Source organism: Macaca fascicularis, chromosome 11 (assembly GCF_037993035.2).
Source record: "Macaca fascicularis isolate 582-1 chromosome 11, T2T-MFA8v1.1".
Classification (NCBI taxonomy): Eukaryota; Metazoa; Chordata; class Mammalia; order Primates; family Cercopithecidae; genus Macaca; species Macaca fascicularis.
The window spans coordinates 62,779,542-62,805,994 of record NC_088385.1 but is presented as its reverse complement, the minus strand read 5'-3'; the positions used below and the strand labels follow the sequence as shown (position 1 = coordinate 62,805,994).

The following is a 26,453-nucleotide window of genomic DNA, read 5'->3' as shown; positions in this document are numbered from 1 at the left end:
TATTTGTTTTAATTTTTTGATAAATTGCTTTGTAAAAATGCTTTTTGAGGCTTTCATAATGTTTTTTGAAATCAGATAACATACCTAAAGAAAGATATGAATGTCTTTCTAAAAAAAATCCCTCCTCCCCCCAATCTTCTGCACAAATACATAGGTGAAATAAAAATACATGTAGATAAACACACACAGAGACACAGCACATATGTAGATACATATAAAGAGAACATACCTATTGGGATAAACATACTGGTAGCCTTCTACATTATCTGCTAACATGAACATGCATGGATGTGTGCACACAGGCCTAAATATGGAAGAGAGAGAGAGAGAAAGAGAAAGAGAGAGTGCAAGAGAGAGAGAGGAAGCCTAAAATTCATCCCTGAAGTCCACCTATTAGTACTTTACCCAATTGCCCAGCTATGTACATACTTACTTTCACAAAATAAAGATTCCATTATAAAATGGTTGGAGTCTTGGGCCTGAGGCAAGAAATCCGGAACACACCCTCCTGAGGGATCCCTCTCCAGCTTTGGTCAGTGGGAAGAAAACAACCACTCAGGACTTTGGGACCATTTCTCATTCATATCCTCTCCTAAAGTCCCATTTTCCCCATTTATCCCGTCAAAGCCTGAGGAAATTTGTTCACTATCTATAGAAAAAGCCTTATGGCTTGAAGCGGAGTTTTCCCAGCTGGGGATCTTTAGGTGAGCCATGGTTACCTGAAAATGTTGCCTAAAATTGGCACCACACACATATCATGAAGTGAGCATCTCAGGATTGTGGGTTGAGATTTGTAGACTCAGAGCCAGTTTTAAATATGTCCTTTCAACTAAGTGTAGGGTTTACTAGGGTTAGAAGGGCTGAAAAGGGTATCTTCTTATTCCCTTTATTAGTGCTGACTTGCCCTAAATCACTTGATGTTACTAATCAGGGAAGAACAGGGCACTTAGTTTTGAAGCCTTGACCCTAAAAGGATGAGTGAACTTGTTGGAAATCCATCGCTGGTCCCAGCTTATTCAGCTGAGGCTGCCTCTTGAGGCCAGGGACTTGCTATATGGAGGAAAATATATTTAAAGGTACACTTAGAAACACTGAGGGGAAAGTATCCTTTGTGGCTTTCCCAATTAAGGCCCAGAAGCAGGAAGAGGAGCAGGAGTCATACCAGTAATTCAAGAGGCTCTTTGATGCTATTGCCCTCCCTAAGATTAAGGTAAGGGGCCGGGCGTGGTGGCTCAAGCCTGTAATCCCAGCACTTTGGGAGGCCGAGACGGGTGGATCACGAGTTCAGGAGATCGAGACCATCCTGGCTGACACGGTGAAACCCCGTCTCTACTAAAAAAATACAAAAAAATTAGCCGGGCGAGGTGGCGGGCGCCTGTAGTCCCAGCTACTCGGGAGGCTGAGGCAGGAGAATGGCGGGAACCCGGGATGCGGAGCTTGCAGTGAGCTGAGATCGCGCCACTGCACTCCAGCCCAGGCGACAGAGCGAGACTCCGTCTCAAAAAACAAACAAACAAAACAAAACAAAACAAAAACAAAAAAAAGATTAAGGTAAGGGGAAAATCAGGCTCAAGTCTACTTTCACGGGGCTAATATATATGTGTAATGAATCTGTTTCAGGAGTCAGAAAGGCTTTCGTGGGCACCAAGGATTTTGAATTCTAGCTAGGGTGAAGGGGCTAGAATAAGATTTAGGAAGTTTAGCAGTTCCTCTCTCAGCCCCAGAAACCCCAGTATGGGAATTTCAAAAGTCTGGGACTCCCAAGAAATCCCAGACTGTCAAAGCCAAGAATTAAGGCTGCTCTTAGGTCTCTGAGAAATGTTCTTGCTCAAAGTCATCATAGATTGGCTGAACCCCCAGAGGGGAAAGCCAAATCATGAGGTTCACATCCGAGGAACTGGGAGGTAGGTAAAGGCTGAAAAGTAGGAGGGAGAGAAAGGAACTGGGAAACAGGCCACAAGCTAAAGGTGTTTCACATGTTAAAGGAGGTCAGCCCTCCACTCCTGCTGCCTTTCCTTGAGACCTTTACATAGTGGCTACATCTAGGGAATAGCCATGAGCTTGGAGAACCTCCACACTTCTCTGCAAGGGACTTCATCATAACTGCTTTCCCTTTCTTGACCATGGGCTCCAGGGTGGCAGGATCCTAGCCTGCTAGGAGGGAATAGTGGGCAGAAGAGCAAAGAAAGACGCCCATCCTCAGCTCTTTTGTGGGGAGGAGGCTGAGGCCCCTCAGATCTCTGTTCGAGGCTGAGGCATCTGCTTGCCAAGGCTCCTCTTCCTTACCTTGATTTTCTCCACTACCCCTTCCCACCCAGGCCTGTCTCGGTATTTCACCCCAGGCAGCTCTACCTCTATCCCCAAGGCCTAATCAAGATGTCACCACAGGCTCCCACTGTCCAAGTCGCCGTCTTTGCTTAGCAACACCAAACACCCTTTCCCATCCTCCGCAAGTATAAGGAGGAACGCCCCCTCCCCCGCTACACACATACACACACGCGCGCACACACACACACACACATACACACACACAGCCCCCATCCTCTCCATCTCCTCAGGCTTGGGAGTAGTTACTGAATTGGCTCCCTAGCCCCAGCACCCCCCTTCCTCCCTCCACTAGCCGCCTTCTGCCTGAACTTACATTATCCTTCCCTTGCCGGTGAGACCCTGGGGTGCGAACGCGGCCGCCGCCTTGGAAACGGCGAGGGAGTGCGGGTGGTGTATGCATGTCTGCGTCTCAGTGGCAGGCAGGGGTGAGCCCAGCCACTCACCTTCCAGGAAGCGTGGATTCCTGGAAGTGAGGGGAACCGCCGTCATTTCGCAGGCAGCAGCAGCGGCACGGTGAGCAGAGGCCCACGGCTGTAGCCAGCAAGAGCAGCTCAGCCCAGGGTGTATGTGTGTTGAGTGTGTGTGTGTGTGTGTGTGTGTGAGAGAGAGAGAGAGAGAGAGAGGGAGAGAGGGAGAGGGGAGAGCACGCTTGGATGTGCTTGGGGAGGGGGCTGGAGAGAACGTATATGTGTATATGGTGGGGGAGATGCTAGGCTACAGCATCCCTTTTCCAAGACAGTGCAGGGGGTGGGTGGTGGGTGTGTGCACAGGGAGGGAAAGGCAGATGCCGTTGCCCCTCGTGCCCAGCAGACAAAGAGGAACTGCACAACAAATGCCTGAGAGAGGCAAGAGTGTGTGCGAGAGAGCGAGAGAGAGAGAGAGAGAGAGAGAGAGAGAGAGAGAGAGATGGATGGGCCTGCGGGTGGGAGGGAGAAAGGGGGGCCCCAGGGAAGGCCCAATCCTCTGCCAGCTGGGGAAGCCAAGGCCCCAGAGGTCATGGGGCCCAGGACACGGACAGCTTCAAGGCTCTCAGATCGGCAGAAAGCCCCTCCCCCACCAAACTCTTTCCCTCCTCCTCCAGGAGGAAGGTTGCTCTCTAGATCTGGGGACTGACAGCCTCCTCCTTTCCAGCGGCGAGAGGGCCCAGCAGTCTGGTGTCAGGCTAGTGTTGCTGCGTGGCCCTGAGACCTTTCAGATCCCACGCAAAAAGGCTGGTATGGTCTCCCCACTTCCCCTCCCTCCTGTGCCCCTGGGGCCCCAGCAGCCGAAAGCCCTGGATGAATCCACCCTCTATCAGGACAAGGCCTCTGCTCCCTTCCCTTTCAGAGGAGCTGCTCACTGACAAACTGACCTACTTTGGAAGACTACATTTTCTGATTCCAAGAATTTGGGGGTGGGAGGGGCTGTGAAACTTTGGGTTGCCTACCCCTGAATCCCTTTCTACCAAAGTTCTCTTAAACATTTAACAGTCTCAGGAAACGGGGCAAGCACTGCTCAGTCAATTAATGGCATGAGCTGGGTTTGAGCAACTCTGTTTCCCTTGAAAGATAGGAAAATGGAGGGGGTGGTTATCTGTGCCGTAAATTAATAGACTCCTGCTTATCTCCCCCTTTTCCCTGCCCCAGAAGGGAATGATCTGCAGCTTTAAAAAGAGAAAAGGGGAGAAAAGATGGATTTTCTAAATCATGTTCTGTGAGGAATTCAAATCTCTTGGAAGAACAGGAGAGATACCCTTTTCATCAAGTGGCCTGATGAGGGAAGGTCACCTGGTGTGGAACAGAAGAACTGTGGGGGCCTGTGGAGGTTCGCAGTGTGCTTCAGGAGGGCTGCGTGCTGCAGCCTTTCCCTCTGCTTCCATATGACTCTTCCAGGAGAGATGGGTCAGTGATGAGCACAGCTTTGCCCAGTCCTAAGAGGGGTACTTTTCAGAGCTAATGGTAGCCCTACTTTGACTTTCCCCTTTCCCTTTCTAAGGTAGCTGCTGACATCTAGAATTCTCAAAGTACAGAGGAGGAGTTCCTGGCCTCCACTTCCATTCAGAAACCATCCTGTGCAAAGGCCACTTCTTATCTAGGAAATGCCAATCTGCTGAAAGCAGGGAAAACTTGGTTTCATAGCATGGTGAAGCAAATCACTTCAGTTTTCCACGAGTATCCAGTATTCTCCATAAACAGGTTTGAAAAGAGCTCCACGGGATTTGTAGTTTCTCATTTGCCTGCTTTATGGCAGGGACTGGATTTTATCCATCTGAGTGTTCCCCAGCACTAAAGCAGGGTCCCGAGTGTACTTGTTGCTCAGTAGTGGTTTTCTGAATAGGCTTAACTGAGCAGGAGGTAGGAGGACTGGCTCGCTCCTCACAAGCGCCATGACTTTTGTTCTAATAAAGTCTCTTCCAATTAAACGAGTCTGCCTGATCCCTGTCATTCTGTCAAGCATGTGGCAGGTATTGAATGCCTTTACCCATTCCAACTCCTTCCCTCCTTAAACAAGAAAGGGGCCAGAGTCAACATCTTACCTTACATTACCCGGGTGTTGCCAATGACTCTCATATGTGTGTCTGACCCATCTTGCTATCTCCTTTAGTGCATGCCAATAATTCCTTCATTGGTCCTACTTTAGAGTAAAAAATAAGCTATAGGTCATTTCCACAATGATGCTTGGGTTTCTGATAGGGATACTCATCACATCAAAACCGAGTTTTGGTTTCTATTATTTCTTTTTTTTTTTTTTTTTTGAGATGGAGTCTCACTCTGTCGCCAGGCTGAAGTGCAGTGGCATGATCTTGGCTCACTGCAACCTCCGCCTCCCGGGTTCTCCTGCCTCAGCCTTCTGAGTAGCTGGGACTACAGGCATGCACCACCATGCCCAGCTAATTTTTGTATTTTTAGTAGAGAGAGGGTTTCACCATGTTGGCCAGGATGGTCCCGATCTCTTGACCTCGTGATCTGCCCACCTTGGCTTCCCAAAGTGCTGGGATTATAGGTGTGAGCCACTGTGCCTGGCCTAATTTTTGTATTTTTAGTAGAGATGGGGTTTCACCATGTTGCCCAGGCTGGTCTTGAACTCCTGACCTCAGGTGATCTGCCTGTCTCCCAAAGTGCTGGGATTACAGGCGTGAGCCACCGTGCCCAGCCTTGAGTCATTATTTTAAAATGGAGACATTTCGTATAAAAATTTGGATTTCTGATTTCTCCTAAACATTTAGAAGTTTTGGCCACACTAGATACACATTCCTGCATGACAAGTTCTAGTGGACACTGAAAGCTGCTGTCCTTTTAAGTGGGACATATGTTCTCTACTTCATGACAGCCCCCACCATTCTTTTCTGCTTATTATCCTAACTTTACTTCACTCATTCACACGACCACCTGGCCCTCGCAGGCCTTTGAGGTTTGAAACCTTGTGCCACTCTATCTGGATAGAACAGGATTTCATGTTTGGCTGGTGACTTCAGAGCAAAGGAGAAGGAACCACGTCTTCTTTCCATCTATTTGCTTCAAATTATTCTTCTAATGATGTCCGCTCATATTCCCCTCCTATTCCCTTCCTCCATCCCCCAAGAAGTCTGGAAAAGAGAATTACTATTTAGGGAATGTAAGATCACCAAAATAATTGCACACTACCAACGGCCACCAAGCATGAGAGTTAGCTGTGTAACTAGGACATTTAGAGGCTATGTGCCTAGGCTGAAGGCTCTCTGCTCTGCTCTACAAGAGAGCGTCTGCTTCCAGCCCCTAACAAACAGAACACACAGAAGGCATACCAGACATATAGGAGCGGCCATTGCAGTCTTCTATGTCCATTTTAAAGAGATTCTGTTGAAAGAGAAAATAGCTGCTATTAGAAGATAGCTCTGGGAAGGGAGGAGGCTTCTCTTTAACATTCTTGAGTTAGCAAGAAACCTAAAGGAGCACTTAAGCATGGTCTGATACCATCCTAAAGAAGAAAAACCTTAGCCAGGCACTGTGGCTCAATGCCTGTAATCCTCCTGCTTTGGGAAGAAGGTGGGAGGATCGCTTGAGCCCAGGGATTTGAGACCAGCCTGGGCAATATAGGGAGATCCCATCTCTACAAAATATAAAAACAAATTATGCATCGTGGCATGTGCCTGTAGTCCCAGATATTCAGGAGGTTGAGGTGAGAGGATCACTTGAGCCTGGAGGTGGAGGCTGCAGTGAGCTATGATCTTACCGCTACACTCCAGCCTGGGTAACCAAGTGAGACCCTGTCTCCAAGAAAAACCTTACACTTTGTCCTGATGAAAGACAATGTACCTGATTTACAAACCCCACTATTTCCTCCAATTTACAACTTCTGCAGGCCTCCCCAGCCTCTGAGGTGGAGACACTATCTTAATCCAGAGTGGTCCTTGATTCTGAGATTAGACCATGTATGTAGGTGGAGGTTACACCTCAGCCCTGAGGAGGCAAAGAAACAGCCCCTCAGAGGCTCTATACCTCAGTTAAAGATGGGGTAGTAATAAGAAGCTGGGTTCAGTCATTCAAGGGATTCTGTCTGGGAGTATGTTGTGTGAGGGATGGTGACAGGAAAAGTAGAAGATGGAGAAGAGCAGCCCACTCAGGGTTCAGTGATAAGTCCTCTACTGAAGGTGTGATAAACAAATTAAACCTGTAAATGGTTATCCCCACCCTCTCATCAATTACTCTGCTATGCTTATTTTAAAAAAGGAAGTGGGGGGAGTCTGAATTTAAAATGAAGGTTAAAGTCTATTTGAGGGAAGGCAAGCAGTAATTGGCAGTAGAGTATTAAACAATCAGTAACTGAGAACACTTAAAAGTGATAATTTGTTGCAATGAATTATCTCTTTAGGAGCCTGTGGGAGGAGAGAAAAAAAATCTATCTGGTGGAAATTTACATACATCCAAAATTGCGGCCAGCCTGGTGGCTCACACCTGTAATCCCAGCACTTTGGGAGGCTGAGGCGGGCAGATCACCTCAGGTCAGGAGTTTGAGACCAGCCTGACCAACATGGAGAAATCCCATCTCTACTAAAAATACAAAAAAAATTAGCCAGGCGTGGTGGTGCATGCCTGTAATCCCAGCTACTCGGGAGGCTGAGGCAGGAGAATCACTTGAACCCGGGAGGCGGAGGTTGCAGTGACCCGAGATCACACCATTGCACTCCAGCCTGGGCAACAAGAGCAAAACTCCGTCTCTTAAAAAAACAAATCAAAACAAAATTAGCTGGGCGATGGTGTGAGTCTGTAATCCCAGGTACTTGGGAGGCTGAGGCAGGAGAATCACTTGAGCCTAGGAGGTGGAGGTTGTGGTGTACCGAGATCCTGCCACTGTACTCCAGTCTGGGCAACAGAGTGAGACCCGGTCACAAAAAATAAAACAAAACAAAATAAAATAAAATAAAAAAATAAATAAATAAATAAAAATTGCATCCCCCACTCATCTGATGAAAACTAAATGCCCTGAGGCAGAGGCAGAAGCAAGAATGGGGCAAGGGAACAGTCTGAGTTGCTGTGGGGATTCTTGGTCTTTTTGAAGGATCTCACTGAGGCAGACGGATAAAAATTTGGTTTGCTTGTAATGGTATATTGAGAGAGGTGAGGGTGGGGGTGAGGGGGTGCAGGAAGGCACACAGAGGAAAGTATCTGTTTTCCTGCCCCCCACCCAGTTCTTGTCTGGAGTTGAGAGACTCCTTTTAAAGGCTCATGAGAAAACCTGAAACATGGGCTTACCTTCACTTCACAAAGCAATTCTCTCTTACATTTTGTCAGAGAGATTCCTAGTATCAACCCTATTTCCCTAAGAAGCCAGGGCATAGAGAAAAAAATTCTCTAAGTTTATTAACCCTCTTTTCTTGACATCCTTCCTGGGATGGACTGAACTTTGGGACCAGACCACTAGAACAAGCCACAATAATAAGTGGTTCCTTGAAGGGTCCCTTAGGAACAATGATTAGAAGAGTCCAAGTCCACAGTTATTAGAGAACTCATACTCTCTGGAACTAGCCATGCAACTTGAGATAGAGATCAAAAGATAAAGGAGGGCAGTCTGGTATTGAGGGCCCCTTTCGTTTCCAAATCGTTAGATTCATAATTGCCCTTTGGGGCTTTTCAAAATGAATGGAAAGCTTGAGCTGGGCGTGGCGGCCCACGCCTATAATCCCAGCTCTTTGAGAGGGCGAGGTGGGTGGATCACCTCAGGTCAGGAGTTCGAGACCAGCCTGACCATCATGGTGAAACCCCATCTCTACTAAAAATACAAAAAAATTAGCTGGGCGTGTTGGTGCACACCTATAATCCCAGCTACTCGGGAGGCTGAGCAGAATTGCTTGAACCGGGAGGTGTAGGTTGCAGTGAGCAGAGATCACGCCACTGCACTCCAGCCTGGGCGACAAAGGGAGACTCCATCTCAAAAAAAAAAAAAAAAGAATGCAAAGTTCAAAGTGCCACTTGAAGCTGGGTGTGGTGGCTCACACCTGTAATTCCAGCACTTTGGGAAGCTGAGGTGGGCGGATCATGAGGTCAGCAGTTCGAGACCAGCCTGGCCAACATGGCAAAACCCCATCTCGACTAAAATACAAAAATTAGCCGGGCGTGGTGGGGTGCACCTGTAATCCCAGCTACTCGGGAGGCTGAGGCAGGAGAATTGCTTGAACCCGGGAGACGGGGGTTGCAGTGAGCTGAGATTGTGCCATTGCACTCCAGCCTGGGCGACAAGAGCAAGACATTGTCTCAAACAAAACAAAACGAAACAAAACAAAACAAAAAAACCCCAAAGTGCCACTTGAAATTTCCCTCACACACCTCCCCATGCAGGAGAGGCAAGAGTGAGCAGGATTTTCCTGTTTTCTGCTTAGAGAAACTGAGAGAAACTGAGGCTGAGAGCAGTGAAGTTACTTGTCCCAGGGTTCATGGTGAGAATAGAACAAGAACAAGAACACAAGTTGCCTGCCTCTCTGAGGTGTCCTCCTTCTATTAAATCTTTCAAAAGCCAGGCTACTCAAGGCTTTCATGGGTTTTCTTGCTTTTCCCTGTTTTTGTTTTGTTTTTGAGATGGAGTCTCACTGTGTTGCCCAGGCTGGAGTGCAGTGGCATGAGTTTGGCTCTCAGGTTCAAGCAATTCTCCTGCCTCAGCCTTCTGAGTAGTTGGGACTACTGGCATGGACAACCACACTTGGCTAATTCTTTTCCCTGGTTCTAACATCAGGTAAGGCATCTTTTCCTTTGGTGTGATCCCTGTGGGAGTGGGGTCTGTTACTTTAAAAGGAAGAACAAGTCGAGCTGGCTCTACAGGAAGAAATATGCTCGTATTTTTTTTGTGTGTGTGTGTATGTGTGTGCATGCAGTATGCCTAATGCCTCCATGAATGAAGGGCTAGACAAGCACTAGGTGGGCAGAACAGGTGAAGCATAGCATTCAGCTAGCACTGGCTCAGGAAGTGTATCTCATTCTTCGACTTCTGCCCAAATGGCCCCAAAACAATTTCCAGAAGGGTCTGAAGGAGTTGTTTTCTGAGTTGGACTTTCTTTCTAACAGCAAGCTGAGTTTTCCTGCTTAATTGCTCTTAACATGTGCTCTGTGACACATCTTGGGCAAAATCAGTACTTAGCTGCCTCCAGCTGGGTTTTTGTTTCTTTTTTTCTTTTTCTTTTTGAGACGGAGTCTCAATCTGTCACTCAGGCTGGAGTGCAGTGGCATGATCTCGGCTCACTGCAACCTCTGCATCCCGGGTTCAAGTGATTCTCCTGCCTCAGCCTCCTGAGTAGCTGGGATTACAGGTGTGCGCCAACACGCCCAGCTAATTTTTGTATTTTTAGTAGAGATGGGGTTTTGCCAGGTTGGCCAGGCTGGTCTCGAACCCCTGACCTCAGGTGATCTGCCCTCCTCAGCCTCCCAAAGCGTTGGGATTACAGGCGTGAGCCACCGCGCTGGTTTTAATACCAAGTTGTACCAAGTTGGTAACCCTGGAAGTGAGAGGGTATTGGATTGAAACTCTGCTGTTCTCAGTCCTGGTTTTCTGTGCAAACCAGGAGCAAATCAGTAGATGTACTTTACTCTTTGCTCAAGTCTCCCTGCAGCACATCCCGCCCAGCCTTCCTACTCTCTACCCCTCAAAGCACCTCCTCCCCTGCCTAACCAGCCAGGCAGATCTTAGTATCTCCTTAGAGGAACTGGGTCAAATTAGGCAGTGCCAATTGGAGACACATTGCAAGAGGAGGAGGTATAAGGAGAGGGAAGTTAGTTACATGAGACAGTTTTAGATCAAAGATCTTGGAAGGAGATTGGCTTTAAAGCAACATAACTGTCGGCCGGGGGCGGTGGCTCACACCTGTAATCCCGGCACTTTGGGAGGCTGAGGCAGGCGGATCACTTGAGGTCAGGAGTTCAAGATCAGCCTGGCCAACGTGGTGAAACCCCGTCTTTAATAAAACTACAAAAATTAGCTGGGCTTGGTGGTACGCGCCTGTAGTCCCAGCTGCTTGGGAGGCTGAGGCATAAGAATTGTTTGAACCCTGGAGACAGAGGTTGGAGTGAGCCGAGATCACGCCATTGCACTCCAGCCTGGGTGACAGAGTGAGACTCTGTCACAAAATAAATAAATAAATAAAGCAACATAACTGTCATTCAGTGATGGGGGGGTAGACACATATGTACTGTAAATTGAGCTCTGAGCTGAATACAAAGCAACTAGAAACAATCAGTGTTCCAATTCAAAAGGAATATCTCTGTGAGGAGGGAGGAAACGCTGGTCATTGTAACCTCTGGAGACACAAATTTTCTTCCCTGTTCTTATTTATTATATTTACTAGAGATGGGATCTCACTATGTTGTCTGGGCTGGAGTGCAGTGGCTGTCCACGGGCACAATCACAGCACACTACAGCCTCAAACTCCTGGCCTCAAGCAATCCTTCCTCAGCCTCATGAGTAGTTGGGAATACAGGTGCATGTGCCACTGTGCCTAGCTCTTCCCCATTTGTTTGAATCCACTTGGCATAAACAAGAGTCCTCCCTGACCCTGGCTTTCTCCCACCAACATGATAACACATTTGAACAGGAATGGGCATCCTTTCCAGACAGAAGATTTCCCACCAGGCTCCCTGACAGGCAGCAGTGAGGACGAATCCAGAGTCTGATTTCCAAGAGGAGATCAGGTATCAGCTACCACCCCCCTTTCCCCAGAAACATTCTCACGGCTCTAAGTATTGGTGATAAAAATGTGAGAAAGTGAGGTTTTCTCTATGTGGTGGCTCCAAAAGCCTGAAATAAGACGGACATCACAAGTGATTAAAACTCTTCAAATACTCTAAAGAATCCTGTCTAATCCAGTAACACTTCAAAACTGGAATTTAGGCCAGGCATGGTGGTCCATACCTGTAATCCCAGCACTTTGGGAGGCCAAGGCAAGAGGACTGCTTGAGTCTAGGAGTTGTAGGCCAGCCTGGTCAACATAGTGAGACCTTAAAAAAAAAGTCATTTAGGCCAGGCGCGGTGGCTCACGCCTGTAATCCTAGCACTTTGGGAGGCCGAGGCAGGCGGATCACGAGGTCAAGAGATGAAGACCATCCTGGCTAACACAGTGAAACCCCGTCTCTACTAAACATACAAAAAAATCAGCTGGGCGTGGTGGTGGGCGCCTGTAATCCCAGCTACTTGGGAGGCTAAGGCAGGAGAATGGCGTGAACCTGGGAGGTGGAGCTTGCAGTGAGCGGAGATCGCACCACTGCACTCTAGCCTAGGTGAAAGTGTGAGACTCCATCTCAAAAAAAAAAAAAAAAAGTCATTTAGGCCAGGTGTGGTGGCTCACGCCAGTAATCCCAGCACTTTGGGAGGCCAAGGTGGGCGGATCACCTGTGGTCGGGAGTTTGAGACCAGCGTGACCAACATGAAGAAACCTCGTCTCTACTAAGAATACAAAATTAGCTGGGGGTGGTGGTGCATGCCTATAATCCCAGCTACTTGGGAGGTTGAGGCAGGAGAATCACTTGAACCCTGGAGGTAGAGGTTGCAGCCGGCCGAGATCAGGCCATTGCACTCCAGACTGGGCAACAAGAGCGAAACTCCATCTCAAAAAAAAAAAGAAGTGTCATTTAACACATGCTTATTGTGGCCTAGGGGGTAAAAGGTCATGAGCAGAATATTGTTGGGAAAGAGGGTGAAGGTAGAGAGAATGGCAAGGATCCATACCATGTTTGTGTTATTATTCCCAAACTATAACAGGCAGAAGTGGAAAATTTTTCTCCATTTTCCCTTAGTACCTGGGTTCTCAGGTGGAGACCAGTGGTTATTAAAAAGACAGAACTTCCCATGTGCCTTGGGTGTGAGCCATTCAGGTGCTACAAGTAGAGCAAACCCACAGCATCATCCTCTACTATCTGTGCCTTCCTGAACTGAATGAAATCTGAGCAAAAACATGTTGGAATCACATAGCTGGCTCTGCTCTCTATCAAAAGCTTTGCATAATTGAGGAGGAAGAAGAGGCAAAGGGGCCAGGGAAAGGTATGGAATTAGCCATTGTCTGCAAGCCCCTTTCCAGGAAAAAGATCTAGACATCAAGCAATTTGCAGCTCTGAAATAATCTTTAGGGTCAACCTAGTGCTCTCTGAAGGAAACCCACCAATCTTAGCTCAGCTCATGTGTTTGTCTTTACAGTGGAAAGATCTGACTCATTTTTCACCAGGCTGTAGATGGTGACCTTCTGTCTACATATAATACAGTTGAAGACAGCTCAGCTTCATTATCCAAGTTCTTGGGGAGCAGTGCAGAGGGGATGAATTCCCAGGTCATCCTAGGAATGGCCAGTCTCTAAAATAAAAAGGGGTAAGAGCTGAAAACACAACACCTGGGCAGGGGGAAAATATCACCTCATTGTCTCCTTTTAGATCTCAGATGGATGCATCTTTTCTCTTGTTCTTTGCGCTTCTCTGTCCTCCCCATGTAGACTGCAGAAGAGAGAGAAGGCTAAGGTTTATGAGTGGGAGAAGAAACAATCCTATCCCTCCCATGTCTCATTTCAGGACATAAGGAACGAAGGGAAAGGGCCAAACTAAACACTTTAAATCACTAGATATGATACACAGGAGATGATACTTTTTGGGGTTTTTGGGTATACCCCGAAGTATAGCTCTCTGTTAATAGAAAGTCCTCACAAAGTCACTGCTGTTCAGTGGTATGTTTGGGCAGGGGTGGAGAAAGTAGAGCAGGGAAATTCAATTTGAGTCTTATAATAATCAGTTTTAAAGCCAAAGATGCCCAAAACAGGGTTAGTGCTCTCAAGTGAAGTTTGAAATTACAGGGAAGTCTCAATGAACTATTCTGACTAGGGTACAGTAGCAAAAAAATGTAGAAGAGACAGGAACAATTGCCTTTGATTGCAATTGTAGCCAAAAGTCCCTAATACATGCTGATCAAAAAAGCTCACTGTTGTCTGGGCCAGAAAGATGTTTTCAGGCTCCACTGCTAATAGTTTTGCTCTGACAATCCAATTTGGTAAGCCTCTCTTCTTCATGTGGAGGGTCTAGGACAGGGGTACTCCAGGACCTGAGGAATCCTGGAGCTGAAATGGAGTTGAGAGATGACCTACAATTTCCTGGTTTTTAACAGAAGAAACTAAGCCCAGAGTCACCCATCTGGTTAACAACAGAAGTAGGACATGTAGAGCCCAAGTTACCATTAGAGGGTTCTTTCTACTGGAACACTTTATTAAATCTTGCCCCAGTTGGAAGATTTGGGCCACCCTGCTTGCCTTCTTTCTTGGGTTATTAAATGAATGGTTTTTGGGTCTGCGTCTTGGTGACCTAAATCCTTGAACAGGAAACACAGGCTTATGAATGGGAGGATAAATAATCCTCTTCCTCCTATGTCTCTTTTCAGAGATAATGGACCTGAGGAAAACCCCAAACTAGATGGTCATTAAGTCTCTTTAAAGTAGAAACGGCCTCTTAGCTTGAGGACTACCCCAGCATATGTATTGCATCAGAGCCTACAATGTGGATCCTATCCCCAGCTGGACCAGGTCATTCATATCAGCATTCATATCAGCACTACCCTGTCTTAGATGCTTTTGTCTGATAAACTTTGAACCTATCTCTCTGTTTCCAGAACAGAGTTCATAACTCTTTTAAGAAGAGGAAGCAAATCAAAGCCTGGAATTCAAAGCTTTCTTCAGCAGAGTCAACAGACCAATAAAGAAAGGGAGTCCCTCTGCCTGTGGTATTGTCCACACTCACAGGGTCCCACACTCTTATTTGTTCCTACAGAGTAAAATGAGGCTAGAAATACCTATCTTTCTTTTTCTTTGGGGGGTGTGTGTGTGTGTGTGTGTGTTTGTGTGTAGAGACAGAGAGAGGTGGCCAGTTGGGGAAAAAAATAATTCCTTTGTGGATACTGCTGTGTGTGGGGGGTAGGGTGAAAGGTGGGATAAGTTTCTCCCATGCTGGGAAGTTCAAGCTGCAGATTTCAAACTAAGAGGATATAAAGAGACTTTCAGTTGCATTTTCACTGGAAAAAAGTCAGGACTTATTTCTGAGCCAAGTCCTGAAATATGCCTTACCCTTAACCTACTCAGAGGAAGGGGATTGCCCAAAAGCTACAATTCAACTAACTAACTGCACTCAGTGGGCAACAAAGACATTATATTTTGTGTTTGAGACATGAACTTCTATTGACTAGGGCAAGGTATAATTCTGAAGCTGCCAAAATGAGGGCAGCTCTCACCATCCTGAAGCCCACCCCAGAAGCTCCAGTGAAACTTCTCTTGCTTCCCAATGGTAAAGCTATTTTCTTCTTTTAAGATTTTATTTTTATCTCAGGAGCTACTCATCTGACTGTTCTCATGATCCAAGGGGCTGTCTGGATTCTCTGGCTTTAGGCTGTTAGTAGGGAAAGCTGAAGTCCTCCTGCAAATGATGGAGCATGATTCACGGATCTACTGGCAGGTCCATGAGGAGGTGAGGGATTACCAGCTGGTGCCCCAACCAAAGGAAACACTATGCTTTCAAAGATTGTCTGATTTGGCCTTTTATCTGGCCTTATCCTCAGAATCTGAGTTATCTTAAGTGGAAATATTCTAGGTAGTCAGACAACATTTTCATGCTTCCTTAAGGATAAGAACATGTATCTTCACCCAGGCAAAGTGAGCAAGTATCAGTAAGGGGAGACAGGCTTCAATGGTCATCTGGTTGACTATGATGTTGGAACACCTAAAGCTGACATGTGAGCATGTCAGGAACATACCATGCCCACCATTGATGCTTTGAGGGCACAGGCCGGGGAGACAGGCACAGTAGGAACTACTAGACATATAAGCAAGGGTTGATAAGAGTCACAACACGAGATAGTTTTGTTCATGAGAGAAGGAAATGGGGCGAAATAAGGTATGCAAAAAATTTTCTGGCCAGGCATGGTGACTCATGCCTGTAATCCCAGCACTTTGGGAGGCCAAGACGGGTGGATCACCTGAGGTCAGAAGTTCGAGACCAGCCTGGCCAACTTGGTGAAACCTCATCTCTACTAAAAATACAAAAAATTAGCCAGGGGAGGTGGCGGGCGCCTGTAATCCCAGTTACTTGGGAGGCTGAGGCAGGAGAATCGCTTGAACCCGGGAGATGGAGGTTGCAGTGAGCCAAGATTGCGCCATTGCACTCAAGCCTGGGCAACAAGAGCGACACTCGGTCTCAAAAAAAAAAAAAAAAAAATTTCTGGAAGCAGAGTTCATAAGTTCTTGACCTTGGAGGGGGATTGGGGTACAATATTTCATGAACATATCTAAAGGTCCACGTTCCGTTAAACATTCTACTGCTCCCAGACAGGACTAATCATAATTTTTTTCTTTTTTTTTTTTTTTTGAGATGGAGTCTTGCTCAGTCGCCCAGGCTGGAGTGCTCAGTGCAAGCTCCGCCTCCTGGGTTCACGCCATTCTCCTGCCTCAGCCTCCCGAGTAGCTGGGACTACAGGCGCCTGCCACCTCGCCCGGCTAGTTTTTTGTATTTTTTTTTAGTAGAGACGGGGTTTCACCGTGTTAGCCAGGATGGTCTTGATCTTGTGACCTCGTGATCCGCCCGTCTCGGCCTCCCAAAGTGCTGGGATTACAGGCTTGAGCCACCGCGCCCGGCCCTAATCATAATTTTTTTAAAGGCACATAAATAATATAGAAAATTTAAAAAGCGAGAACCTACAACTCTAGCAGCCAAGGGGTAAGAAAATGGGATTTGTGTGAGGAGGTACAGGGAGGGCTGTTTTGGTACACAGGAAGCAGGCAGCCTGCTTCCCAAGTTTGCAGCTCCCATCTGGATGTCTGCCCTGGGGTTTCCTCCGTTGCATTTCTTTCTTAGGGCTCTTAGGCAGTGAATCTCTTCCTTTCCAGCCTTGCTTCCCAAGTTCCCTACACCTCTCACCCTACACTGTGCACTTCTCACTCCATGCTAAGTTTCTTCTCTACATGTTTCTCCCAATATGCTCATTGCCTCCCAGATCTTCTCACCTAGGCCTACGTCTTTATCCCCAGACTCCTGTCTTCAGCATTCCTCGACCCAATACCCGGGTCCCTCTCTTGTTTTGTTCAGATACCCTCTCTGCTGCTCCTTTCTCCTCTCTGTCCTGCTGTATACCCAAACCACATCCCCACGGAGGAGCCCCGCGGCTGCCAGCTCCAGCCAGTCCTCAGACCCCTGCGGTGATCTGTCTCCCGCCTTTTTAGGACCCCAAGTCCCTGCTACCTCCCTCTTAATACTGGGGCCTCGGGCCAAACTCCCCCGGCCATGTTCCACCCCTCGGGCCCCAGCCCAACGCGCGCCCCTCTCTCAGCCTGGCCCCTTCCCCCGCCCACGTCTCCCAGCTCCTTCACGCCCGAGCCCCTCAGGCCCCGCCCCCGGCCACCGAAGCCCCGCCCTCGCTTTAACCCCCCCCAAGCCCCGCCCCTCACTCACCTGAGGCGTCTCCGCGCGCGCGCGCAGGCTGTGAGGGGTGGGGGAGAGGGGACGGTGTTGGGGAAAAGGGAGGCGGGGGGGGCGGGGGTCCCCCACTCTGGCCCGGGCGGCCCAGTGCGGGGGGAGTGGGGTCACTGAGGCGGCGGCAGTCGCCGGGCCGGAGCCAGGACCCGGGCGCTGAGAGGCGGCGGCGGCGGCGGCGGCTCCATCTCCATCAGCAGCTTCACCTGAGAAGGGACCTGCCCCCCCATATATCCCCCCCCATCACAGCCGTCCCCCTCCCCCTAACAACTTCCGGTCCCACTACCAGGCGACAGGCGGCGTGGCCGAACACCGAGCGTCCCCAAGCCCGGGAGACTGCTGGGGGAAAAAGGGAGAGGAGCTAGGGGAGAGTAGCCGAGCGCCGAAAGATTCAAGTCCGAAAGGCGCCATCGCCTGCCGAAGGTAACCTAAAAACTAGCCTTTAATCTGCACCCAGTTTGCAATCTAAGCACACACTGGACACCCTATGTGGCCTGGCACGTCAGGCCCTAGAGCCAAGTTTTCCCTCTGTACCTTGTGAATCCCAAAAATCTGAGACAGGTCTCAATTTAGGAAGTTTATTTTGCCGAAGTTAAGGACGCACGCCCCTAACACAGCCTCAGGAGATCCTGACGACATGTGCCCTAGGTGATTGGAGCAGAGCTTGGTGTTATACATTTGAGGGAGACGAGAGACATCAATCAATATATGTAAAGGCGGGACAATTCAAAACTGGGAGGAGGCTTCCAGGTCCTAGGTAGATAAGAGGCAAATGGGGCCAGGCGTAGTGGCTCACGCCTGTAATCCCAGCACTTTGGGAGACCGAGGCGGGCAGATCACCTGAGGTCAGGAGCTCAAGACCAGCCTGGCCAACATTGTGAAATCCCCGTCTCTACTAAAAATAAAAAACTAGCCGGGCGTGGTGGCAGGCGCCTGTAGTCCCAGCTACTTGGGAGACGGAGGCAGGAGAATCGCTTGAAGCCGGGAGGAGGTTGCAGTGAGCTGAGATTGGGCCACTGCACTTCAGCCTGAGCAACAGAGTGAGATTTTGTCTCAAAAAAAAAAAAAAAAGGCCGGGCGCGGTGGCTCAAGCCTGTAATCCCAGCACTTTGGGAGGCCGAGACGGGCGGATCACGAGGTCAGGAGATCGAGACCATCCTGGCTAACACGGTGAAACCCCGTCTCTACTAAAAAAATACAAAAAACTAGCCGGGCGAGGTGGCGGGCGCCTGTAGTCCCAGCTACTCGGGAGGCTGAGGCAGGAGAATGGCGTAAACCCGGGAGGCGGAGCTTGCAGTGAGCTGAGATCCGGCCACTGCGCTCCAGCCCCGGCGACAGAGCGAGACTCCGTCTCAAAAAAAAAAAAAAAAAAAAAAAAAGCCGGGTTTGGTGGCTCAGGCCTGTAATCCTAGCACTTTGGGAGGCAGACTGATTGCCTGAGCTCAGGAGTTCAAGACCAGCCTGGGCAACATGGTGAAACCCATCTCTACTAAAATACAAAAGAAATTAGCCCGGCGTGGTGGTGTGTGCCTGTAGTTCCAGTTACTTGGGACACTGAGACAGGAGAATTGCTTGAATTCCGGAGGCTGAGGTTGCAGTGAGTGGAGAGCGCGCCACCGCACTCCTGCACTCCAGCCTGGGTGACAGAGCGAGACTCCGTCTCTACAAAAAAAAAAAAAAAAGAAAGGCAAATGGTTGTATTCCTCTCAAAGAAGGCAATCAGATATGCATTTATCTCAGTGAGCAGAGGGATGACTTTGAATGGGAGGCAGGTTTACCCTAATCAGTTCCCAGCTTGACTTTTCCCTTTAGCTCAGTGATTCTGGGGCCCCGAGATTTATTTTGCTTTCACAGCCTCCTAAGACAATATTGATTTTAAACTCCTAGCACCCTTTGCCTTTCCTGCCAAGTGCATTGGAATTGTTGGGGAGAGGGGTTGGAGGATACATGTTTTTGTCACCTCTCCTCTCTTCATGGTATCCTGAAGTCAATCACCTAGGTGTCCCTGCAGATACTGCCAGACCTCAGAGAAGGAAGCCCCCTCTCCCCTTTTTTTTTTTTGAGACGGAATCTTGCTCTGTCGCCCAGGTTGGGGTGTAGTGTGATCTCGGCTCACTGCAACCTCCGCATCCTTGGTTCAAGAGATTCTCCTGCCTCAGCCTCCCAAGTAGTTGGGATTACAGGCGCCCGCCACCACACCCAGCTAATTTTTGTATTTTTGGTAGAGACTGGGTTTTGCCACATTGGCCAAGCTGGTCTCAAACTCATGACCTCAAGTGATCCACCCGCCTCGGCCTCCCAAAGTGCTGGGATTACAGGCATGAGCCACTGTGCCCAGCCAGAAGCCACACTTCTTAACCTACAAGCCTACTTCCTCTGTCTTCCTCCCAAGTTTTGTTTGTTTTGGACTAATCTCATTATACATCCCAGTACAAATGCATCCTCCCTCCTGCAATAGGCTCACTCCCCAGGCCCAAGAGTCATGATCTTAAACAGACTATTTATTAGAAAAGTAGAACTGTAAAGGGAGATGGTTGTGCCCTTTGCTCTCCTCACAACTTTGCAACCTGGAGAGATAATAGTATATACACTTTTCTTACACATGCCACACACATTTCTCTGAAGAATCCAAAAAGAAAAGTAAAACAAGGCCTTGATGGCAGTAGGCATGAGAAATGGAGGTGGGGTACGAAAACAAAATAGTGCTTGTCTCCAGAATTACTTATCTCACTTCTAGCCCCTTGCTGTAACAGCTCACATTTCCTGGCACAGGTTCAAAGGCCAAGAGGGATATGTAACATAGTGTCCAAAGAGGGAGGGGCCCTGGGTGAAATGTGCTATATGTGTACTTGGGTATGGCTTAGGAAGCCAGAGTTGTGATCCAAGAAGTTGAGGGGTGGGAAAGATTTTTCTGAAGCAGTGAGGCTAATGGGTGGGGAAAGGGGTTGAGGTGGCTCTTTTCCATGCTCATGGGGCGACAAAGACATGGACACGATGCCAGGCATTGCTGAGGACACCTCGCAGGTTCCAGATTGGGGCCACAGTGTCTGGCTGCACATTGTAGCCATCATCCACAGCCTTACAAACAATGTTCAGTTCCTTTTGTCCAGCTGGCACAGGGGCTTGCAACTGCCACAGACGCCATGCCCAGGCCTTCCTGGGGCGCTGTTCCTCTCCATCCAGCTTAGCCACCTGCCAGGTTAGGCCCCCATCCAGAGACACATCCACCCGGATCACAGCTCTGCCACCACCACTCCATGCATAACCCTTGATGGTCACCTCCCCTGATTCTACAGTCTCTCCATCCCGGGGCTCTGTGATGGCCGACTGGACAGGAAGTTCCTGAATGGATGGAGCAGAGTCAAAATCTACAGTGTCCCAGTCCACAGATGGAGAGAAGCCTTTGTAATCCCGCCGTTGCCAGTGGCTGTAACTTTCCTCTGGCTGCACACTCACTCTGCCCAGCCATTTGACATGGCGGGCACCCACCACTCCAGGAACCACCACACGCACAGGGAAGCCGTGGTCACGTGGCAGAGGCTGCCCATTCATCTCATATGCCAGCAGGACCTCAGCTTCAGGGTCCATGGCCCGAGCCAGAGGGATGGATGCTCCATAGGCAGTCCCAGTAGGGTCTGAGTCCAGTCCCTCAAAGCAGACGTGGGCCTCAGTTTCACAGAGTTGGTGGCCAGCCTGGGCTAACACATCACAAAGCCGTGCCCCAGCCCAACGTGCAGTGCTGATGGCTCCTGTCCTCCACTCCAGACCTTTTACTTCTTTGACCTGAGTCATCTCAGAGCGCCGGTTGCCGGCACACTGCAGAGTGACTGTGATCTCGTACTTGGGAAAGTTGTGCAAGTCATCCAGGGAAAGGGACAGTGACTGACCCCCAGGTGCTCCTACTATATGTAAGCGATAGGTGTCTGGATCCAGGTTAGGTACAGGCAGATGGTTCCGGGTGAAGAAAATAGGGTTGGGTGTGATGTAGTTTTCTGTCAGCAGCTCAGGCGGGGGCTCTGCATTAAAGGGGCGCTGGCTGTTGACCTTCAGGGCTGGGTGACGTACAGGATCATCAGCATAAGGGTCAGAGGTCTCCACGGTGGGGGCTACTTTGTCTTCAGGGTTCAGCTCCCCAATCTTGTACTGAGCCAGTAACTCACGCACGTGGGACTGGTTGTGAACAGCATAGAGGGCCCAGAAGGGCTCTAGGGGACCCCCAGCTGCTAGCATCAGCTTTGAAGGCCCCCCTGGATGTAGGTCCACAAATTCTGTGACATCAAAGACCTCAGAGCCCAGAGTCACCCAGATCCCAGTCTCAGGGCTGGTGTGGGAACTTACTTCCTCCTTAGTGTATATGCGTGTTGACTCCTGAGCAGCCTGTCGGCAGGGAAGGAGTAAGATAAAAGGGAAGAAACTGTTAAGAAGAAATCACTCGGCCGGGCCTGGTGACTCACGACTGTAATCCCAGCACTTTGGGAGGCTGAGGCGAGCGGATCACTTAAGGTCGGGAGTTGGAGACCAGCCTGACCAACATGGATAAACCCTGTCTCTACTAAAAATACAAAATTAGCCGGGCATAGTGGCGCATGCCTATAATCCCAGCTACTCGGGAGGTTGAGGCAAGAGAATCACTTGAACCCGGGAGGTGGAGGTTGCGGTGAGCTGACATCATGCCATTGCACTCCAGCCTAGGCAACAAGAGCGAAACTCCATCTCAAAAAAAAAAACAAAAAAAGAAGAAATCACTCTAGCTCACCCTGACCCAACCCACAGTGTTGGCCACTGGGAAGTGAAGGTAGCAGATTAGCATATTTCATCTCCACTGTGCATGAAGACTGTCACTGTGGACTCTGTTGTAACTGCAAGAACACAGGTCACGGCCTGGGTTGCGGGTGGAGTTTACTAGGACTGATTCCTTTATTCTGACAATTTTTTTTTTTTTTGAGATGGAGTCTCACTCTGTCACCCAGGCTGGAGTGCAGTGGCCCGATCTTGATCTTGGCTCACTGCAGACTTAGCCTCCTGGGTTTAAGCAATTCTTGTGTCTCAGCCTCTCAAGTAGCTGAGATTACAGGCGTGCACCACTACACCTGGCTAATTTTTGTATTTTTACTAGAGATGGGGTTTTGCCATGTTGCCCAGGCTGGTCTCAAACTGCTGACCTCAAGTGATCCACCCACCTTGGCCTCCTGTAGTTGGCAGGGATAACAGGCGTGAGCCACTACGCCCAGTCTGTTCTGACAATGAAGCACCTTCCTTACTTACCCTGCACCGATGGTCCTGATAGGCCAACACTGCACCGAGACCTAATAGGGTTCCCATGACTTTCCATCCCCGGGTGCTGGAGTTATCACCAGAGAAGGTAAGGCTGGGGTACTGGGGCCGAAATGAATCATTTGTGGAGCAGGCCTGAATGTAGATCCTTGAGGGGATTGATTTGAGTCTGGAAGAGAGAGAGGTCTTAGTAGCACATATGGTCATATGAAAGGGTCAGTGAAGGCCTGGGGTCTACTTCTTTCTCCTTGGTTGGCCATTGGTTCCTTCAGTTGGAACTTAGTTTCTCCAGGGATAGGTGGGAAAAGTGGGATCTGGCTTTCTCTCTCCTCCCTGGACACACTCTCTCAACTATCTTATTTGCAAGGTATGACATTGTAAAAGACAACTAAGGGTGGGAGGTAGGGGCTAGGAGGCAAGTCCTGGGATGGGCTGGCTTACCTGCAGGCCTGTTGGAGCCTGAGGACCACAGCTCTGTGCAGCAGCAGCATTGTAGCAGACCTGTAGAAGGAAGATTCTGGGACCAAGATAGGGAGACCCTGGGAGGGGATATTAGGGAAGCCTAAGGGAATGGGTGGGAGGAAGACACAGAGAAGGTCAGCAAGGAGCTTTCTGGGCAAATGGGGAGTCCTGAAAGTGGGAGTACAAATGGGCCCTTAGAAAAAACTTGGAGCACTTCAGAGACAGACTGTGCTGACAGGATGACAGGTAATGTGGGTGGGGAATGGGGTAGGAGGGATGGGTGCTTCTAGAATCAGAATCACCTCTCTCCCATCTTCCATTCTGAACTTCATCCACCATAGAGAACAATGCCTGGGGCAAACGGCCTAAAGGACCGAAGCCAAATGTCTACTGGCCAGATTATTATTTCTGAAGTCAGCAGAGGATGACTGTGGGTCAGACTGACTTAAACAGGGATTAAAAAAAATAAAGAAAAAAAAAAAGTAGTGGCAGCCTAATTGGGTGAAGGAGCCCAGATTCTGGGGGCAAAATGCCTTGGGTTTGTGAAACTGGATCTTGCTATTCATTAACCATACCGATTTCCTGAGCAAGACTCCAAGCTGTTCTGAACTTGCTTCCTCATCTCTGAAATGATACCTGCCTAGCAGAGCTAACATGAAGAGTCAACAAGTACAGTAGTACCCCCTTATCTACTGGGGATATGTTCTATGACCCCCAGTAGATGTCTGAAACCACAGATTGTACCAAACCCTATATTACTGTTTTTTCCCCCATACATACATACCTCTTATAGTTTAATTACTAAATTACCCACAGTAAGAGATTAACAACAGTGGCTGGCGCAGTGGCTCACGTCTGTAATTCCAGCACTTTGGGAGGCCGAGGTGGGCAAATCACCTGAGGTCAGGAGTTCGAGACAGCCTGGCCAGCATGGGGAAACCCCGTCTCTACAAAAAATACAAAAATAAGCTGAGTGTGATGACATGTGCCTGTAAACCCCAGTTACTTGGGAAGCCGAGGCAGGAGAATTGCTTGAACCTGGGAGGTGGAGGTTGCAGTGAGCTGAGATCACGCCACTGCACTCCAGCCTGGGCAACAGAGAGAGACTCCGTCTCAAAAAAAAAAAAAAAAAAAAAAAGAGATTAACAACAATAACAAAATAGAAAAATTATAACATTATACTGTACTAAAAGGGCTGGGTGTGGTGGCTCACCCTTATAATCCTAGCACTTTGGGAGACCTAGGCAGGAGGACTGCTAGAGGCCAGGAGTTGGAGACCCCGTCCCTACAAAAAATAAAAAGTTAGTTGGGCATGGTGGAGTGCATCTGTGGTCCCATCTACTCTGGAGGCTGAGGTGAGAAGATCTAAGCCCAGAAGTTTGAGGTTACAGTGAGGTGACTGTGCCACTGCACTTCAGCTTGGGCAACAGAGCAAGACCCTGTCTCGAAAAAAAAAACACAAAAAAAGTTATATGAATGTGGTCTCTCTCTCAAAATACATTTTTTTTTGGCCAGGCATGGTGGCTCATGCCTATAATCCCAACATTTTGGGAGGCCACGGAAGGAGGATCACTTGACCCCAGGAGTTCAAGACCAGCTTGGGCAACATAGTGAGACTGTGTCTCTAGAAAAAAAAAACAAATTAGTTGGGCATGGTGATGCCTGTCTGTAGTCTCAGTTACTGGGGTGGTGAGGAGAGGAGTGCTGAGATGAGAGGATGGCTTGAGCCCAGGAGGTCGAGACTGCAATGAGTCATGATGGCACCACCGTACTCCAGCCTGGGCAATAGGGTGAGACCTGGTCTCAAAAAAAAAAAAAAAAAAAAAAAAAAAAAAAAAAAAAAGCCTGGGTGATGGAGCAAGTGTCAATCATGGCTCACTGCAGCTTCAACCTCCTGGGCTCAAGCCATCCTCCTGCCTCAGCCTCCCCACTAGCTGGGACTACAAGCGTGTGTCACCAAGCCTGGCTAATTTTTCTGTAGACATGGGAGTCTCACTATGTTGTCAGGGCTGGTCTTGAACTCCTGGCCTCTTGCTGCCTCAGCCCCCAAAGTGCTGGGTTTACAGGCATAAGCCACTGTCTGGCTTCCCCTACCCTCCCCTGCCCCCGACAGGGTCTCGCTCTGTTGCCCAGGCTGGAGTGCAGTGGTGTGATCTCAGCTCATTACAGCCTCAAACTTCTGGGCTCAAGCCATCCTCCTGCCTCAACCTCCTGAGTAGCTGGGACCACAGGCATGAGCCACCATGCATGGCTTTTTTTTTTTTTTTTTTTTTTTGTAGAGATGAGGTCTTACTATGTTGCCCAGGCTGGTCTCAAACTCCTGGGTTCAAGTGATCCTTCAAACTTGGCCTCACAAAGTCCTGGGATTATTACAGGCATGAGCCACCACTCCCAGCCTCAAAATATCTTATTGAACTGTGTTCACCTATTTTCCAAGCGGTTGACCATGGCTAACTGAAACTCAGGAAAACACAACCTTGGATAAGGGGAGACTACTATAATAACATTGTCTTTGAAGGCCTTTCAGTCCCCAACTCTCCCCCCATTTACCCTAAAAAAATTAAATTGAACCCAGCTAGGAACTGGACCCCAACCCAGGGTCCCGGACCACCTCAATCTTGTCTATGCCACTGTAGTGAGCTCAGCAAATTGAGGAATTATTGGCCAGAGTGTCAGGGGCAGGCTGAAGAAGGAAAGTAATTTTTCTGCCTTCTGCCCGGTAACAGTTTCTTCCTCACATTGCTGAACAGAGAGCACTGACCCAGCAGGGCCGGAGTGAGGAGTAGTGAGAAATGTCTAAACTGCTGATGAGATGCTGGAGACCAATGTGTCGGGGTGGGTGGGTCGTGGGTAGGGAGGCGAAGAAACCTAGAGATGGGAATAGGAGCAGTCTTCACCTTGCCCCTAGGCCAAGGGACCCTTACTCTCTCTGCCACCTACCTCAATGCCAGCAGCCTGTTTGTACTAGACCAGAGCAGTGCAGGTAGTGCTGACTCGTAGGTGAACTCAGTCAACCCAGAATCCCAGGTTTGGGAGGGACAGCCTTTTGCTGTAATACAGAAATGCCACCCGTTGGTGCAGGTGATGACCCCTCACTCCCCACGGGCACATTAGGTAGGAAGATACGTCCGACATCCAGGCACAAAAGGGTCTTGTGGCAACACCCCGCGATCTCAAGAGCACCCAGACAGAGAGAGTGGAGGCAGGTACTGATAGTTTTGTTGCCCTCGAGGTTCGGAGCACAGCTGGACACCAATGCCCCCTCCGCTGCCCAGCTCAGCAGCCCTTCCTCCCCAGCTTCTTTCCCACCCCCAGCCTCCTTACCGAGTCCAGTGTCCTCAGTAATGCAATTTTACCAGCCCAGCTCTCAGCGAGTTCTCGAGGGGCGGGGCCAGCGCCGTTGCGTCCCGCTGCAGTAAGGGACCACTCATTCCCCTCAGCTCAACCCCTCAGCCATTGGTTGGA

General features: G+C 49.0%; 2 protein-coding genes and 1 long non-coding RNA gene across 25 annotated transcripts in view; 1 reads left to right on the top strand and 2 right to left on the bottom strand.

Annotated features, from left to right (window-relative positions):
- IKZF4 (IKAROS family zinc finger 4) overlaps nucleotides 1-17,536 on the bottom strand; it is a 30,240-nt gene extending 12,704 nt beyond the window's left edge. For 2 of the 11 annotated variants that reach the window (XM_005571174.5, XM_065524365.2), the window contains exons 1-3: nucleotides 17,232-17,536; nucleotides 13,170-13,247; nucleotides 6,092-6,143 (exon numbers count right to left, since the gene is read on the bottom strand). In XM_005571174.5, coding sequence (XP_005571231.1) covers nucleotides 6,092-6,131 — 40 coding nt within the window. In that variant the 5' untranslated portion in view covers nucleotides 6,132-6,143; nucleotides 13,170-13,247; nucleotides 17,232-17,536. Of the gene's footprint in view, nucleotides 1-433; nucleotides 528-2,641; nucleotides 2,792-4,843; nucleotides 4,942-6,091; nucleotides 6,144-13,169; nucleotides 13,248-17,231 lie in introns of all 11 variants that reach the window. The other 9 variants (XM_045365442.3, XM_065524366.2, XM_005571167.5 and 6 more) reach the window with 8 other exon arrangements.
- LOC135966248 (uncharacterized) lies at nucleotides 2,485-4,729 on the top strand. The gene is made up of 4 exons (XR_012420338.1): nucleotides 2,485-2,841; nucleotides 3,410-3,542; nucleotides 3,954-4,208; nucleotides 4,307-4,729. It is a non-coding gene; the product is annotated as an uncharacterized lncRNA (long non-coding RNA).
- Nucleotides 17,537-19,735: 2,199 nt separating the features above from the next.
- Nucleotides 19,736-26,375, bottom strand: SUOX (sulfite oxidase). 13 transcript variants are annotated; one of them, XM_065524370.1, is made up of 6 exons: nucleotides 26,313-26,375; nucleotides 25,929-26,037; nucleotides 23,773-23,935; nucleotides 22,968-23,088; nucleotides 22,518-22,695; nucleotides 19,736-21,629 (listed from the first exon to the last, which is right to left on the bottom strand). In XM_065524370.1, the coding sequence occupies exons 4-6, from the start codon at nucleotides 23,015-23,017 to the stop codon at nucleotides 20,220-20,222; spliced, it is 1,638 nt and encodes a 545-aa protein (XP_065380442.1). In that variant the 5' UTR covers nucleotides 23,018-23,088; nucleotides 23,773-23,935; nucleotides 25,929-26,037; nucleotides 26,313-26,375; the 3' UTR covers nucleotides 19,736-20,219. The 13 variants fall into 13 exon arrangements, with proteins under 13 accessions (XP_065380442.1, XP_005571219.3, XP_045221369.2 ...); XM_005571162.4 differs by having other exon boundaries at nucleotides 22,968-23,027; XM_045365434.2 differs by having other exon boundaries at nucleotides 22,968-23,027; nucleotides 23,886-23,935.
- Between the last annotated feature and the right edge of the window lie 78 nt (nucleotides 26,376-26,453).